The sequence below is a fragment of the Glandiceps talaboti genome, chromosome 13 (assembly GCF_964340395.1).
Source record: "Glandiceps talaboti chromosome 13, keGlaTala1.1, whole genome shotgun sequence".
Classification (NCBI taxonomy): domain Eukaryota; kingdom Metazoa; phylum Hemichordata; class Enteropneusta; family Spengelidae; genus Glandiceps; species Glandiceps talaboti.
This window is the reverse complement of record NC_135561.1, coordinates 20,080,473-20,099,582: the sequence shown is the minus strand read 5'-3', so window position 1 is coordinate 20,099,582 and position 19,110 is coordinate 20,080,473. Positions and strand designations below refer to the sequence as shown.

At 33.6% G+C, this 19,110-nt stretch overlaps 2 protein-coding genes across 2 annotated transcripts in view; both read left to right on the top strand.

Moving 5' to 3' along the window:
• LOC144444853 (growth hormone secretagogue receptor type 1-like) overlaps nucleotides 1-15,024 on the top strand; it is a 110,356-nt gene extending 95,332 nt beyond the window's left edge. The window contains exon 3 of the mRNA XM_078134404.1: nucleotides 14,729-15,024. Within this exon, the coding sequence (XP_077990530.1) occupies nucleotides 14,729-15,024 (296 nt within the window). The remainder of the gene's footprint in view (nucleotides 1-14,728) is intronic.
• LOC144445026 (uncharacterized) overlaps nucleotides 1-19,110 on the top strand; it is a 290,502-nt gene that overhangs the window by 251,240 nt on the left and 20,152 nt on the right. The gene's annotated exons all lie outside the window — the stretch shown is intronic.

The following is a 19,110-nucleotide window of genomic DNA, read 5'->3' as shown; positions in this document are numbered from 1 at the left end:
AAACATGTAGAGACTCAATTCAAGTGTCTACCCCAACATTTCATGTGCAAGCTTTCTTTGAAGACATTGACTTTTGATCCTGACCTTTAGGGTCAATTATCAAAGTCAAGCTATTTCTTGCATATCACAGACTCTAGTATTTATTTGTTACTACCAGTTTTGTTCACGTACTTAAAGGTCTGTGTCTTCTATGAAGACTTGTAGCTTTATAATATCATTCTAAGTGTAGCGTAAATTAACTGAAACTCATTTTCTTTTCAGTATACCATCCAATAAATCATACATCAAGGACTATATCAATCAGTATGGAGACAGGAAGTATCTCATATTAGCCACCAAGTAGATAATATTGATTGTCCTTGGCAATACAGTCTCCTCCAAATTGACTCGATGACTTTAAAATTTAGTGAAAGCGCTATAAAAATATGTCAATATTGTAGATGTGATCATTTGTGAGCAATTGGTACTGCAGTTTTTCATTTTTAGTGGATACAGTTCAGTATAATTGTAAATTGAAATTTATATTTCCATATTCATCTCACAGACATTATTTCAGCTTGAAAGGGTTGTACTAGCTGTAACTGCACCATTTAAAAAAAAAACTAAAAAAAAAAAACTTGGACATAATGACTTTCTTGTAGTATTGTACACCTTGAACAGTATTGAATCACCTGTGGCTAAACATGTTTGTCAAATGTACACATGATATGTTACAATAAATCCCATCAAATTGATTTTTGGGTCCATCTGTAAAATCAGCACCACAACACAAACACAATTTCAACCTGTTACTGTACTGTTTTCAGTGATTATATTGTTGCTTGTCTAATCACAAAATATATGCTTCAAGTGAGTAGTTACATGTCTACAGCTGACTGCATTATTTTTCGGCAAAGCAGAAGGCTAACCCTAATATTTGTCAATGATATATCAAAAGTTAGTCCAAATACACACTATAGGTTGTACAAGTAAAAATTTCAACTCTGAGTCATAAAAAATATTTGAAAACAAATCCCAAGTTTTAGTTGACAACTGTGATGATACGTTGATGACATATCATTGAACTTTATGATTTGTTTTCAAAGTATTGTTTGACTATGAGCAACAATTTCTATTTGTAACTGTGAATCCCATGAACATGAATGTTCTGAATCATTCTTGCATAAAGTAAGTTGTCACGAAATGCATAATTGTAGATTTGTTAGAGTGCAATGTCCTTGATACATTGTAAATGAGGCTGTGCCATTTGTTGGTTAAAGTTAATTGTAATTCTCATGCATGCAGTACTTTAGTTGTTATTTTGATAGCATATGTAGCTAGGCAGCAGGTGTGTATGACAGTGATAAACACATTCACCTTTAAGGCAGAGCTGATGGATTGATAAATCAACCTTCAAACAAATACATGCATACTGTGGTGTGTCGGTAATGTTAGTTGTTTTAACTAAGTCAAACTGAGGAATCACAGAGTCATGAAACTTTTAAGACTCCCAGTGGCAATGTAGTTAAAGCTTATGGATGCTTAGAGGTTATGGGTTCACATCCCACTGTAAAGTGCGTGGGATTTTGTGTGACAAACATAAAGCTAGGGTGACTTTTACTGTATTACAAAGATATAACATGGATCTCACCACACTCTGCAAAATTTTGCAAAGAAGTCATGTGAACACAAAGTAATGACTTGAGCAGTGAGAGATAATCACTCACATGGCGCCTACAGGTGTTGTTCATTGCCTTGGCCTGAGTGACTCCTGAAATGTGACTGCATAGACTATAACTGGGAAAGTATTAATGTAAGAAACCCCAATAATGTTATATAAAGCTGGCAATATAGTCTTTTTAAGATGTCACAAAATTTAAAGTAATATCTAAAAATATGGAATCTGTACTCCATGTCATGACAACGCACGTCTATGTCATGGCAGCATGTGTGTACACCATTGGTTCTGCTGTGTTTGAAATATAAAAATGTCAAAATGCTTAAAATTCCCTTTACTTTCCTTATTTCTTTTTATATTACTAGCGATGACTTTTTTATTATTCCACAATATTTTCCTTCATTCAGTCAGAAAATCCTATTGACCTATTGGTTGTCACTACTCGTCTAGCAACTTGTAGTGACAATGGCCCCTTAGATCACTTGTATTGTCCTTCCCTGAATGAAGAAAAATATTGGGACTAATATCTAATTATAACATGCAGTGTACACTGTAGGATGGGCATAATGTATGTACACTGTGTACTGTATCTTACAGCTCACTACATGGTTTATGAATGCCGATGAATTTCCATTTGAAAATTCTAACCCTGCTATCTGTTATCAATCTTCCAGGGCTCATTCATGCCAACATTCTGGATGTAATCAAAACGTTTCCTAGAGGCAAGCACTTTACATTATCAATATTAGTAAAAGGATCTTAGCAGTCATTTATCAAAATATACCATTCCAAGGGAATGTTTCACTCCAAAAATATAGTTAGTGAATTTTAAGGTTAAAACTAATACTATTACTTGCCTAATGGTTATGTTCTGTATTGTATTTGTATTGCTCTGTATATAGAATTGCCAAATGTATTAGGTATGTTTCTTTTTCCTTGATAACGCTATCCCAAATACAATTAGTTTTTAGGGAAAGTGTATAGGAATAAGTATTGACAAAGCTTGTAGTATTAATACTTGCACTATTGTCAACACTTAGTTTTATGAGAGGCTAATTTATATTAGCAATTTGAGTTACTGGGTTTTCTGTGTGTGTTTTAAAAAAAAAATCTTTAGTACTTTGGTAATTGAGGATGATCCATTAATCTCTATGTTTCTTATCATAAAACCTACAAAATGATGTATTGGTCATTTGATTTTATTAGAGGAAAATGACAATACCAAGTAGAAGGTTGGTGACAGTAGCTCGCTATATGTTAACAAGTGTAGTGACTTGAAATTGCTTCCAACTAATGACAGTAGCTAGTAATATTATGTTAACAAGTGAAGTGAGTTAAAGTTGCTGCCTACTGAGCCGTGTCTACATCACTGCAACTAACAAGGAAAGATCGGTCAATGAAACAAAATAGGAGCTGACTCATTCTTTATGAAAGTCTCACTCATCTGTGATGTTAAATTTGGTCAGTCTGTAAATTATCTTGCCCTAGACACAATGTCTGTTATGCCAAATTACTTGTGACAGATCAAATGAATCAATGAACAGAAGAAGTTGACTGGATTCAACTTGATATTGTGTTTTACTGTGAGCTCACCGTGGTGTGAAAAGTAGAACTCATATCGTATCATAAAAATCAAAATAATGCTTGGAGCTCGGTTTTCTAAGGTATCTGATTAACATGAGAGTTGCATGAGGTCAGAAGAATGAAGAAAAACACAGGGTAAAGTTGTGTAGAATACAGCTTCAGAGGACTTGAGTTGCTATGTGTCATGTAAAATCATCCATGCATGCTACAGATTGTTTCATCATATAACATAAAAGCATTCATTTCTAGGCAGGTGCTTAGAACTTTTTTTTAAAACTGAGACAGACTTTTGTTGCACCATTCATTCCTTTTCTTTTAATGCAAATATATTTTAGATAAATCATATTTTAATCATGTCTAACATTAAAAATTGCATTCCAGACTTTTTTCTTGTCACCAACAGCTTTATGTGATTAAGTACAGATTAGCATGTATTCTGTTATTGGATACTACTGTATGAAATGTGTTTACGCTAAGATTGCAGTTCATAAATTTTTTGTATGCATTTTCACAAACAGGTTGTAAATTGTCAAATGACTTGTATTGTAAAGATTTCTTAAGTAATATCAAGAAATCGGTAAAAAAATCACCCATAAGTAATATCTCAAATTTCCCAACAGTAACAATGAGTGATGTACATTCAGGAGTCATTTTAATTTTTGAATGTACATTTCCACATTACCCAAACTTACTTCAATTATATGACCAGAGTTCTTTTTGCTAACCACCATTTCAAATTTTTGAAATTGAGGACCATAATGGAAAGCTCTTTGAGCACAGAGTGGGAAAGCACTATGTAAAAACTAACATTATTAATATTATTATTGTTATTATTATTATTATTATCATTATTAATATTATTATTGTTATTATTATTATTATTAAATAAGCATTAATCAATTTCTTATATCCTCGGCAGTACTTTTATATTTATTTTTACTGTATTCTATTGCCAAATAAATAGATGTAAATATAAATAGCTTTTGAGACACTCTGATTATGTTACAGTCAGATAATGTGAGAGAATCATGTAAGTTCATCCTTTCCATCAAACATGAAGAGAGTGATTACAAGAAACAGTTTCTCTCAAATGTTAGCTTTACAACACACACTATAAGGGAAGTATTGGCCACATAGACCAATCTACAATCAACCAGCATCACACCTAATATATCAAGTGCCATGTTGGATTAAAATGTGGAATCGATGTAAAAACTTTTGAGTTGTCTGATGGAGCTATAGAAAATAGTTGGCTCTGAACATAAACAGGTCCATGTTATTAGATGTAGGAAAACTAGGATTAAAATTTGAGCATGTAAATAGCTTTAGAAAAAGAAGGTCAAAATATTTGTCAAGAGATCTTCAGTCTGAAATGTCATGTAATTCCTGACAGGAATGAATACGGTAATGATACTTATTATTGGGCATCCAAATTACATATTTCCTGTGTTAAAGTGATCCTGTCCAGAAGGTGACTATGTTACAGCATTTACACATGCGGACATACTTATGTATGTATGTATGTATGTATGTATGTATGTATGTATGTATGTACGAAGGTATGTACATACATATATACATACATACATACATACATACATACACATGCACGCATGCTTTTCATTAGTTTGGTTATATTTCAGTTTATTCCAATTTTAACTTCCATATCATAAAATGGGTAGCAAACTGTACTGATACAAGGTTCAAAGGGGTCAGTTTGATTATCGAAATTGAATGAAATGAAAGGTTTCAACGATCATGCGCTATGTATAACAGCTTATGTATGTATGAAGTAGGTGTTACAATTTAATTAGTTCAAGGAATGGGAGATTAGACCTTGCTTATCAGCAACAAACTAGATCAAGCATGAACTTAGGGAGAAGTACATTCCGGTTAGTAGATTGGTATCAGGACAAAACCCTGCAAGTCATTTAAGTTTGCATTAAGAATGTCCACTCAATATATCTTAAAGCAGGTTTATCAGATCCAGATTTATCAGTTGTCATCACACTATGTTTTGAAAATGTCAATTACGTACAAAGCCATAAGCCATTTGTATCGCTCAGACTAATCAATCACCAGGGAAGTATTGTTGCTTCCTGAGTTGTCGGGAATTTCTTGACCTTCATGTTGGAGTCCCAAGCATCAACAACTGCAAGTTGAAAAGCATGTTCAGCTTTTTATTAGGATTTCATATAATGACTCTAACAAGCCCATTTATCGGTCAGCTAATCTAGTTATAAATCTGCTCAATTGATTATCAAATATTTAGCCATTTTGTTACTAAGTAGAGCAGATTAATTTGTTAACATTGTTAGATTACGAGTTCCAAATCCTTTCACGTCAGCTCCTCTAGCTAATTACGTAGAGGAAAAAGAGTCTACTTGACTTTGATAATTGAAGATGGTAAGATAATTGTGATTGCAGAGGTGGGCAAGAATAAGGAATAGATGACTGATCATTCAATAGACATGAACTTGTGTGCAAGCTAAGGAGTTAAATGTAGCAATTTTAGGTATAGACCCCTTAACTCTGGTATGACTTAATCATTTGGCAATAAGTGGCAGCAGCGCCTTTTTACCATAAGAAATCTAAAGTGTCTGTCATTCAGCTGACGCATGTGTCTTCAAAGTCTTGTGTAATATTAATCAGATGTAGATGTATTAGACAAGATGTAATACATCAGTGTATGATAAATTACAAGGAAAATGAAATTGCCTTGGTATTTCCTTCATGTGACATGACATTTTTTTTTACACATATTGAGACAACTTCAAATCCAAAATAAACAATTATACATGTAGATGAACCTTGCATGGTTCAAATATAGAAGCAGGCAACTTAACATGTTGATTATCAGTAGAAAATAATCAATTTAACCCAATAAAATCATCCAGTCCACATGTAAAATGTAAGATAAAATGTGTTTCATTCATTTTCATATATCGATATGAAGTTGGCAGTGATCCAAATTTAGGCGGAAGTAACATATAAGACTTACTGGCAACTTCCATGAATTGTATTACATTTACAAGTACAATAAAAGCAATTAACAATATGTTCAACAGAAGTTGCCTTTCAAGTCTCATACATCACTTCTGCCAAATTAAAGTTTGAATTGATGACAATTCTGTACTGATAAGTAAAAGTGAATGAAAACAATGCATTTTATCTCATTTAACATCCAACTTTTTATGAAATGTAGTGATTTCACTTAAGTATCCTTCCCCTTTAACCATACATGTATATCAGAAATAATATGAAAGACCCTTAATAATTTGGTGATAGTTTTCTAACTTCACACATACATTTTTCAAGGGAAACTAATGGACATGAAACCTGATATAGAATAGACTGTACAAATAGAGTGGCCAATGCTAGATATCAACAGTATATGCCGTTATTTTTGAAGTTTAAGTTTACTGAAATTTACATATCACAATTTTCTTAAGATATAATCTCGTTCCCCAAAATTCCCATTTGCTGGTGCCTGGTTTAAAGCCGTTACAGTTAATATTGATATTTGTTATCGATAGCACATCGGATATTTAGTCTGTCTTTAATATCACCTGTGTATAACCAATCCAGGTTCTGTAGCCTGCTTTCCCTTTCATGATTAACAATATATTCAATGTGCCAATAGCACGAACCGATTACCGTCCAGTATTCTAACCTAATGACTTCCTGCTTAAGAGCAGCAAAGGAAATTGGAAAAGAATGTGATTAAGACTCTCACTGGTGGTGATAATTTGAATATAATGACCATTTGCTTGAAGACTGAGTGATCCTGTCCACTAGACAGCGTAGCTTTAAGGACTTTTCATTTCTTACAGAATTCCTTGTCGTTTTGCTGTTTGTATAGTGATAACAAGGCTTTGTTTAATAATTCATGCCAGAAATGAATTTTTAATATGATGAATGCTTTAAGGAGTTTTTATTCTTATTGATATTCAACTACAAACATGTAGGTATAATATGACCATTGCCCTTTCATGTTTCCATGTTTACAGTGTCTTTTGTTCCAAATAATACTTTGTCTGTAGAGGATATTGAAAAGTTACTTTGAAGGTGCCATGAAGTCTAGATCGTATATGAATCTATAGAATGTATTAATAATGACTTTTGATATTTATCAAACTTTGACATGCACTAGGAGTGAGTCTTCCTTTTAGCAGCCATACATGTCATGTATTCAAAGGCATACAGTGTTTCTGGAAAGTGCTGGAATTTCAAATCATTCCTGTAAAAGGTCCTTGAAAGTCCATGTATTTCAAACAAGTATTATAAAGTTCTTGCATTTCAAAGCCTTCTCAGAAAGTCCAAGGAAGTCCTGCAGTTTTAAAATGAGGTCCTTTAAAGTTATAAACACATTTCATTTACTACAGAAATCAACTGGAACATCAAATTTATGAAATGATCAGCTGTAGAATTGTGGCCTACCCAGTTGTTCTATACAAATTCTGATTGAGACAAAATACAACATAGCTATCAGTTGGTGAGACCCATCTGTCTGATAATGTACTACATTTATATTTATTGTAATTATTATCTATATTTTTGAACACAAACAAAATTAAAGTAAACAAAAAAGATGTTTTCAAAATAAACCAGTGATTACCACTGAATTGAAAACAAGGTACGTATACCAAAAAAAACATTACAGAAAATCAGTAAAAGTTTATATGAGTTGACCACGAAAACTTTCTAGTGTGTAAGCTGGGATATGTGTACATTCACACTTGCGTGAAAGAATTGTAGTGTGTTTGATACATAGTATGAGTTCATGATAATATCTTAAGAGGATGATAAGATATATCGACTTTCCAGCAAAAGATAGTGAAATTTCATCACGTGATTAATATTTACATAGCCTGTCCACACGTTCATGTCGACATTTCAGATTTTCAGATTAGGTTTGGTCCCAAAATTTCATTAAAACATAAAGGTTAAGATAGGATTCAAAGAAAGATTGATTTTCGGCATGCTTGCATCTGAATTTTGGAAGTGTGATTTAGAACTTAGAATACTATAATTCTAATGCAGTGTCACGTACGTTTGAACAGATTACAAGATCATCAGCTTTCTATGAATACGAATACACAGGAAAGATTATGAAGCTGTCTCTCTGTCAGTGTTGCATGTCAGGAGTAATTACCACTATAATCCTAACATTAATACTTGACCATATACATTAATAATGTATATACTTCATACCACTAGGCATGATCAAAATTGTCAGCTGCTGCCCATGATGAGATCGGCACTTTGAAATACCTTTAAATGGCAATGTATGTAGTCTATCAGTTTCTTTATATTTGATTATTTTGTCACTGGCAGGCCAATTAAGCAAATGACCACACATCCATCAAAGTATAAGATGCCTGCGTGAGAAGAGGAATTGATGAATATGTATGGTTTTGAATTATCTGAAATTATAAGCTTTTAGGTGCATGTTCACTACTTAATTCTAATCAGGTGTGTTTACTAGTACTAATTCACTAAAGGTGAAATGCTTGGTAGTCTGGCACATTAATAAATGCACCACCTGAAATTAAGACGCCATACGTTACGCACTTTAGATTTCAGTCTGGATATAAGTAGGTGAGATTAAGAACGCAGTGTGCATCCATGTATAGTATATTGCAGTGCAGTCTACAGACCTGATCAGGATATTATGAATTGATCGATGTTAATATCCATGGCAAAATTGAGACCAAAGATTGCATGTCACAGGATCTTTCAAGAAAGATGTATTATTCATGCTTAACTTGTTTTAGCACATTGAACTGAACTGAGATTCAGTAGAGCTAGGGTAGGGTAGGGTGGAGTGTCTGTATCTATCTATCTATCTATCTATCTATCTATCTATCTATCTGTCTGTCTGTCTGTCTGTCTGTCTGTCTGTCTGTCTGTCTGTCTGTCTGTCTGTCTGTCTGTCTATCTGTCTATCTGTCTGTCTGTCTGTCTGTTGGTCTGTCTGTCTGTCAGTCTGTGTCTGTCTGTGCATGCGCAAGTAAGTAAGTAAATGAATGGCAATATTAAAAACCACCTATATCTGGTAGGGAGGTTGTAATTACAGGTTGTACTTTAAAAAATTGTTTAAGTTGAAACAAGAGGACCATAAAGGTGTGCAATTTGGGCCAAAAACTTTTATTTTCTGAGAAAATGAATTTAAAAAACTTAACCAGAAATACTGGCAAACATATTGGCCAGATATTGGATGGGGATGTTCCAAGGGATTTGGAGATTATTTATTCAAGGCCAGATAATCTGAAAATCGATGTTTTGATTAACACAGTAAATTGAGTTAATTACTGTATTCTGTTTGGCAATAACACCTCGGGCTCTACGTCTCTAGCATGCCATGGCAGGCTTGAATGTTTCTAAGTTCAGCAATGTTGTCTTTAAAGGCTCAGTTCAGATTAAGATTAAAATTTAGGTGTGTAAAATGTTGTTCAGCGGAGCTAAAAAAAAGAAGAAGTTTGTCTTACAACAAAATAATTATTGTAAATGTATGTAATTCTTAAGGCTCCATTTAAAGATGATGCTACTTCAAGATTTAGAACCAGGGATAGAAACCCTGGTGTTTAATACACTTACAGTTTCTATCAATATATAGTTTTGTATCTTTGGGTTCAATATCTCTCCTGTTCATAATTCGTCAACCGTTCTAGATTACAAGGAAATATTTATGTTTGAATCACTTTTTAATGTAAAAAACAAATCTGCCTGTTGAAGGGCAAGGTACCAAGGTTATACCGCAGAGACTTTCATGATGGATGGAATCATACAAGTCATTAAAAGTGATTATTTCATATCTATACTCCATAATTAGACCATAGCTGTGTGCTGAGATCATGTGTATGCATAATAGCTAATGACAACTGCAATTTATTGCTTAGATCATGTGGATCATTTTATAAGGTATAAAAGATTTGAACTGATCTACAAGTTAGGATTTCATACTGATCCTGTCCATGTCAAAAGTAATGAGGGCTATGAGACTGTTAATAACGCCTATTGACTTTAGATCCCTTCCAGTCCATGCATGCTTTCACTGTCCCAACTGACTTGGCCATGTGACTGTAACTTGTATGGGTTAGAACACTTCCGACCAATGTATGCCTGCACTGTCCCAGTTGACTAGGTCCAGCAGTAAGGCCATGTGACTGTTTGTAACTTTTATAATGTTGAATCCATCACTCATTGAAGCCCAGGAATACCTACATGTAGGACATGCATATAACTGCTCAACATTGGAGCAGCTTGGCTAGAAAATTTCTCAAAATCTTTTCAGAGCATTCCAAGTCTGGACATGGCTATGAGACTGTTCACTAACATATCATCATAAAGTATGGGCTCTTCCATGCATGCTTGCTTCATTATAGGGTAGCTTGGCCAAGTGACTGCCAGTGTTCTTTTAGCCTATAGGGCTTCCTCTTGTGTAGCTGCTTGGAGATTGATTGAGTATTGTGGTCATTAAGTGTCGTAACTCATTATGACCTTTTGCATGCATACCTGTTCAGCATATAAGAAGTAGCAAAATGTAGTTCTTGACCATGTGACTATAACTTGTTATCAGCACCGTGGTCTTCCATGCATGTCACCTGGGATTAGTTGGTTAATAGGTTTTCCCAGGAAAGGCCAATAGGGAGTATTCGTACTCATTGCTAACAACAATCCTGTGTTCTCTGTAAATTCTGCCAATGTTCAGATTAATCCCATGTTGCTGGTACACACTTGGTCAAACATTATCAGTTGAATTCAATTGATGTAGAATATAAGTCAAGTGTATGTATTATTCAAGGTGATGTGGGAATAAGTCCCACTATGTCTGACATGATTTATGATATGTATACTCATTGACGTTTAAGTTAAAGTAGGGCAGTGCATTTTTTTCTCTGTCTATCACAACCTATCTACCTATCCCTGATCTTTATCCAACCATGCAATAAAAATAAATTTGTTGATGTGTTGATATTATTGTTGTTGTTTTGGGATCTTGTTGTTGTTTGTTGTGTACATGTAAATGTTGTTTTTGTGTTGATGTACCTGTTGCATGAATACTATACAATTCCCGAAACGTCAGTAAAGGGTAATGTTTAAAGTTACTTATTTACTGCTATGTGTTCTTAGACAATATGGACAATATAATAAAAGGAGTAACTTAGAGACCAATGTATCCACCAGTCTTGATTCAGAGGGAATTCCTAGATATTATTCCCCATGACAAATCAATTCCTTCATTCAGCTGAAGACAATGATCTTGACATTAGCCTAAAATTATCACTAAAGGTCAAATATGAGTAGAGACAAAACCAATTTCAGATACATCATGAGTATTTTCAAGCTGAATGAACAAAAATTTTGGAGAGAAACTTTTTAAAACTTAAATCTGTGGAAGCTTAATTGAAGAAAACTGGGGGGAAATTTTGGCAGTTTAATATGTCTATTTTATTTTGATCATGATTTTAACTGATGACGTAGATGTGTTGTTATGATATAGAATTACCAGGAATAAATGGCATATTTTCTGTTTGAATGCATTCAAGTTGGTATGTACAATGTACATGGAATAATACTATTATAGTGGCATGCAAGGTTTAAGCTTACTAGACACAAACTAAAACTGCTGTTGTTTGATGTACTAGGTTACACAAGTGGGTAATACATGTAGTTGTACCTCTGTTGTGCATATAATTACCCTGTAATCAAGACAGTGTAAACACTTGAAATCTCCAACATGTACACTGTAAGATCATGGAAGTCATCAGAAATACCACCCTACTGTGAGTACAATAAAACCAATGTTCAATAAAAAGCTTTTATCAACATATCACAACAATAGTTTGAGTTTGTTTCTGTCTTAGTAAACCAAAATCTAGATTGCCACTGTTGTAGAATGAAACCGTCAGCAGAAACAAAATCTTGTATGAAAAAATAATATCCCGTCATTGACTTAAATCTTCAGTTTGTATTGTGAGATGTATGAACTTAAAATATTTATGTATATTTATTTGAAAATGAAAAGTTATTGGAAAGGAAAGTAATTAAAAATTAAAATTTAATTTTTCATTTTAAAAATCATATATGAAATACTTGAAATAGAGTTGCAATATGTTTTAATAATATTCTCTAGAGTATTAAAAGTGACATGTCACACCGTATTTTCTCTTATCTACACTTGTATTTAAATTCACCATGGCCTGGCCGGCTCATGCACAGGAGAAAGACCATAGCTATCTGTAGCTATGACATAGATGTGTGAACAACCATGAAAACGTTGGATATATTGAATATGCACAAAATTATATTCAACCACCATGCACAATGATAAGAATATTCAGCACATAGATTGTAGTGTACTGCCATAGAATGATAATTGAAGTTGAATTTGATGGAATCTGATTTTGTGCAAATTCAATTTATCCAATGTTTTCATGGTTGTTCACACATTTATGTCATGCTAACTTTTGCCGCATACTATGTGATCAGATAGCTATGGTCTCTCTAGTCAGCCAGCACACATCTATGTCATCAGATAGCTATGATCTCTCTAGTCAGCCAGCACACATCTATGTGATCAGATAGCTATGGTCTCTCTAGTCAGCCAGCACACATCTATGTCATCAGATAGCTATGATCTCTCTAGTCAGCCAGCACACATCTACATTTGTATGTCATCAGATAGCTATGGTCTCTCTAGTCAGCCAGCACACATCTATGTCACATCGACTTTTGCTTCACACTATGTCATCAGATACCTATGGCTCTATAGTCAGCCAGAGGCACTCTTTTAATAACACCCTTATACAATGTAGGTATGCTGTAATGAGTGTAATTTTTGTACCAAATAATAACCAATTTTTGACTCAATCTTGACTCAACTATGCAAATTAGGACCACATTATATCATTGTGTATTCATAGGTGTTTGGTACAACAAAGGTATCAGAACCTAAATCTACATATCACATTGCCTGGTGTGTGTGTGCACGGTATTCAATACTTACAATAATAACACCAAGTTTCATTTAGATAAAACCTTGTATATGTAAAGTTCTTCCATATATCCTAAGCAGGGTATTAAAGATTACCATTTTAGGATAAATTTAAGATGGAATATTGATACTGTATTGCTACCTAAAGAGCTTAGTGAACTCTTCCTTGGATGATTTGTAGTATAGATGGGCCTAGATGTTCACTCTATGTACAAGTAAAATCACAAAACCCGAAACAAAGTGTTATAAGGCTGAACAAAACTCTTAACAACTACATGTATTGTTACAGTTTATCATCTGTTGCAACAAATATCTCTGTTCGTAAGATTTTTATTGAGTCAGGTGATGTTTGATGGCAGGTTTTCTGATTTTAAAGGGGCACAAGCTGAGTTTATACGTGTTTAGATGTAATTTTTACTGCATATTTAAAAAGTACTCACATTATTGTACCTAGTGAAAAACAACTTAACCATCACTTGCGATTGACTGAATTCAAACCTGGTATTAAGATATAACTCGTAAACGAACTGATTTGAGTGATACAAAGCAAATAATGTATGAGATTTATTAAATTGTATTGTGTATTAGATTTATTATAAGTACATACATACACACGTATAATGTTTAATTAGAACCAAGCTAAAAAGGCATAAAGTTGAAAAATCTTTAATGAACTGTTTTGGGCCACAGTGAAGCTAACAAAGGGGTTATCAGTGGCTGATTAATTTGACCACTGGCCTCTGACCATTGCAATGGGTTCAAACTCTGGTCTGGGTTTGATTAAATTTCAGTGACAATTAACTGTAAGAAGAGTATCATTCAGGTTGACTGTACTGAACAGCATAGGTTTTCCCTGGGTACTTCACTTTCCTCCTGCATTAATACTAAACACATGAGGGGGTCAGCCCTCTCTCTAGACTTCTTGCAAGACAAGTTTATAAAAACTTAAAGAACTATCCAGCGTAATTAAAGACTATTATTATTATTAAATGGGAAAGATGACATGCTTCTCAATTCTTCATCATTGGACCTGCTCAATTCAGAGTTCCTACACATTAGGACATTCGTGAAAAAAATAAAATGGAAATTTTGAAGAAATGAAAATATACCATCCAGGAACATCACTTATATTTACTATGATGTGACCAATAAAACTTCAAATATTCAAGCAACATGTACAACAATTTGGTAATATAGCAACCCATGTACTTAAACCCTTGTGTAGAAATTGTCGTAATGAATATTTTGAACACTGTTGAACATTTTAATTTTTTTAACATTTTGAAGTTTATATTTTTTTTATTTTTTTTACAATTTGTTCGAGTTTTTATGGTAGAATTTCTTTAAAAATTGTATTTTAAGTGGTTTTCTTTAATGATAGACATCTTTTATTTAATTTTGCATTGTAAAGTGCCTATTAACATTAAGCTTTATGGCTTTATGCAATTATAGACTAAACTTTCTTCTTTTTGTCTTGATTCTTACAGGTATCATAGCACTGTGTTTTGCACTCTGCTGGTTTCCCTTCCACGTCATCCGACTCCTACCTAATTTGGACATGGAATCATGGCCTCAGTACTTTCGTAGAATCTACGCCAAATATCTGTACCACGTATCATTGGTCCTTTTTTATCTCAGCTCGGCCATCAACCCTATACTGTACAACCTTATGTCAAGACGATTCAGACAAGCCTTCAAGAAAACACTCTGTCCACGTTTGTCAGAGAAACCCAATGAGTTAACTAATGGTCATAGCTTGGCCTCTAGGACCACTTCTTTGTGAAGGAACCTAAGGTATCATTTTTGTACATCTTCCATATTGACACATTGTATCAAGACCCCCTAGCTCAATAGATATAGGTGATCCTCATGAACTATGCAATTCATTGTACACACCATGGAAACTGTTGAAAGACATATTTTGCTCATAATTTAAGTTAACAGTTTCTTTTGATAAAACTTTGTAATCTGTGGAATGAAAACTAAAAACTTAATGACATTTGGAAGCAATAAGACATTGCCAGCAGTATTACAATTATTTACATCGTAGTATTATGTGATAATGACTGGCAAACCTAGCCTAGGAGGTCTTGCAGTGTACTACACCAAACTCTATCTCAGTCATTATTTCAGTTTATTACCCTGTACTTGGTCATTATTTCAGTTTATTACCCTGTACTCGGTCATTATTTCACTTTATTAATTACCCAGGAGTAGGTCATTATTTTAGTTTATTAGTAACCTGGAGTAGGTCATTATTTCGTTTATTACTCTGTACTCTGTCATTATTTCAGTTTATTAATTACCCAGGAGTAGGTCATTATTTCAGTTTCATATTTCTCTGTACTAGGTCATTATTTCGTTTATTACTCTGTACTCGACCGTTATTTCAGTTTATTAATTCAGTTTATTATTATAATTCCATATTACGTTATTAATCAGATTGTTACCCAGTGCTCAGCCATTATATTTGTTATTACTTTAGTTTATTACTCAGCAGTACATGTAAGTTACTATCTCAGTCACTCATTCAGATTATTACCCCATACTAGGCCATTATGTTAGGTTATTACTCAGTAGTACATGTAAGTTACTATCTCAGTCACTCATTCAGATTGTTACCCCATACTAGGTCATTATTTTAGGTTATTACTCAGTAGTACATGTAAGTTACTATCTCAGTCACTCATTCAGATTATTACCCCATACTAGGTCATTATTTTAGGTTATTACCCAGTAGTAGGTTGTCTAAGTCACTAGTTCAGTTTATTTCCCCATATTGGGTCATTATTACTGTTAGTAACAGTTTTTTGCCCAATACTCAGCCATTATGTCAGTCAGTTAGTCATTAATTTAATTCATCAACCTGTGTGTCATCAGATTTTTTCCATTATTTTAATTTCTAACTCACTATATCAGTGTATTACCTATAACTATCACAGTCATTGAGGTAATATTGCCTTGCGTTTAGAGGCCACTTCTGATCATAAATGCTGTGAGACTTGAGCGAATCATACTCTGCTTAGGAAAGAGAGAGGCGGCCTCAAAACTGATGTTTCTTTAGAAATTTCAATTCTGATAGTGACAAAATTTGTGCATTAGTGAAAAGAATGCTGCAAGTTAATGGGTAAGCAGTGTCATTCCAAATATTGCCTTCGCTCTTTAAAAATAATATTTTTATTTTCAAAAAATATCAATTTACAAAATGTAGTTTTGTCATCTGTAACTTTCTTTGGACTATATGTGATGTTTGATTTGTAGTTGAGTCCCTGATATTATCAGAGGATGTACCAGCTGTCTTCGATCAAATCAGTCTTTATACACACACATGAAATAGTACACCGCCACCATGACCTCGTGTAATGATGTATGGTGCAAATATCACCATCTCATAATAATTGAAGCTAAGTATAGGGGAGGGCAACTAGTGTGTCAATTTGACCCCTATTAGCTTACATGTATAGTGCAAATAGTATAAACATCACCACTTAACAATGAAAAAAATCATGTCAGAATAATTAAAGCTAGGTATTGGGGAGGGCAAAATGTGTGGATTTTAACCTATTAGGTTACATGAAATATTAAATATCACAACTTACGATGGAGATCATCACATTGTAAATACAAACTATATAAGTAGGAGAAGACAGAGTATAATTTTTGTCTCACCTACACTTGAATTTGATCCTTATTAGGTTCTATAATTTAAATATAAGTATCACGACTGACGAGAAGAGAAATCTTGGAATAATTTAAACTAAGTACATTGTGTATAGGGGAGGGCAGAATGTGGTCTCTTGTTTATTTATATACATGAATATGATCCCTATTAGGTAGGTTACATGTATGTATAGTGCAAATGTCACCATCTTGCTATTGAATTGAATCTAAGTATTTTGGGAGGGCAGAATGTGTTTTGTGTCTCTATTCAAACACACGAACTTGATCCCAGTTGTGTTTTCTGTAGAGTGCAATTTATACTACATGTATCATATGGTCTCAGGATAATTGAAGCTAAGTACAGGAAGGGTAAGGTATATTCCCTGTTGGGGGTATTAGGTTACTTGTACAGTGCAAATATACTACTATTTATGGTGAAGATCACCACATGATTACAGTTCAGTACAACAGACAAATTGCAGTTTGTGACTCTAAAAAAATATAACATTGCTTTGCTATACTGATTTTTCTTCTTCAAAATATTAAAATAAATTGAAGTCATGAACAAGACTGACCTTTTGCAGTTGAAAGCTCTCACTGAGGGTTATCAAAAGTATGTTGTGTTTATTGGTTGAAATATTAATACTCACCAAAATGAATTGTTCCAAATGTCTCTGGACATGGTTTTATCTTCAACTGTTACTTGAATTCTGCAGTGATAGTTGCATTGCAACACCAATCACTACAAACTTACAAAGTCAGTGGTATGTAATATGAAATTGAAAGAAATATTTATCAGTATTGCAGTAACAAATTATTTGAAGCCAAAATTCTGACATTTATGCATAAATCGTAATTGTTTCTAAAGCTTCCCTCCAAAATATTTTTTAGATATGCCAACAAATTTCAAAAAGGGTAGAAATTTTTGAAAACAGTACATATCTTGTAAATAAAGTAGTTGAACAAGATTTGCAGATCGCCTGTGAGGGCGCCACTCCTACATTTAAAATGTTGATTTCTAAATATTGATGTTCAGCATACTGACTGTATTGCCACCAATAGTTCATGAAAAGATTTATATACTTACCATTAGAAACTGCCATATTGAAATATTTCAGATAATTTTGCATCAAGACTTGATGACAGCAAAATATGTAGTAAAACTAAATACGGCCAATGTTGCCTCTTTCTAATGCTTTGAGAAGTATTTCTCCAACATTTTTCAACATCTGAGTCATGTCCAACAGCAGGTACAAATATGGCTTATACACAAGTGACAAAACATGGGACTTACAGAGATAAAATCAACTCAGAAACTATTGAATATTTTATTCATTCAAATTTTCAGCTGTTTTTCTTGCTCCGTAGAAGGAATTAATATTTGTCAATGTAAGAAATTGACATTTCTTCATATAAGGAATTGTCATTAATTTTTACCATATTTGGAATTAGGTTTTCTCCATATAAGGAATTCAATTTTCTCCATATATAGGAATTAGATTTTTCCATATAAGGAAAAAACTTTGCTCCATATATGGAATTAACTTTTACAAGTGAGCTGTACATAACGTGATATACAGCTAACCCTTCTGGTCATTTACTTCATAGCTAAGGTTAGTTTTCAGTATCAGGGAAGTCCCTTGATAAAAACAAAGCCGTTTTAATTATTGAATTACTCTTGATCTGTCTGAGATACCTGGAGGTTTTTTGAAGGGACATTGATTTTCAAACAGATATCAAGTCATTTGCATGCATGAATTGATCAGTGATACCCATAAGACTTACCTGGAATTGCAACATAATATTTAGGCTTTACTTGACTTTAAAGGTTAATTTAAGCGTCTGTTATGTATTCAGTTTCTGAAATGTGTTAAAAGCAGGGAATACGCCTAAAAGGTTGAATCTTTGAATGTAATGAAGTTGTAGTCACTAGTCTAGAGTAGCTGGCTTGGAATTTACATGTTGCACTTTCAAGCTAGTTGTTTCTGAATGGCTAAAATCCTAGGGCAAGATTTGAACCACGATTGTACCCCAGTCAACCCAGCTGTATAATTGGGGACCTGGTAGGATAGAGGTTGCAACGTGAATGCTTTAATCCTATGTGTACCCCAGTCAACCCAGCTGTATAATTAGGGACCTGGTAGGATAGAGGTTGCAATGTGAATACTTTAATCCTATGTGCTTATAAAGGCTGCAATGGATTGTATGA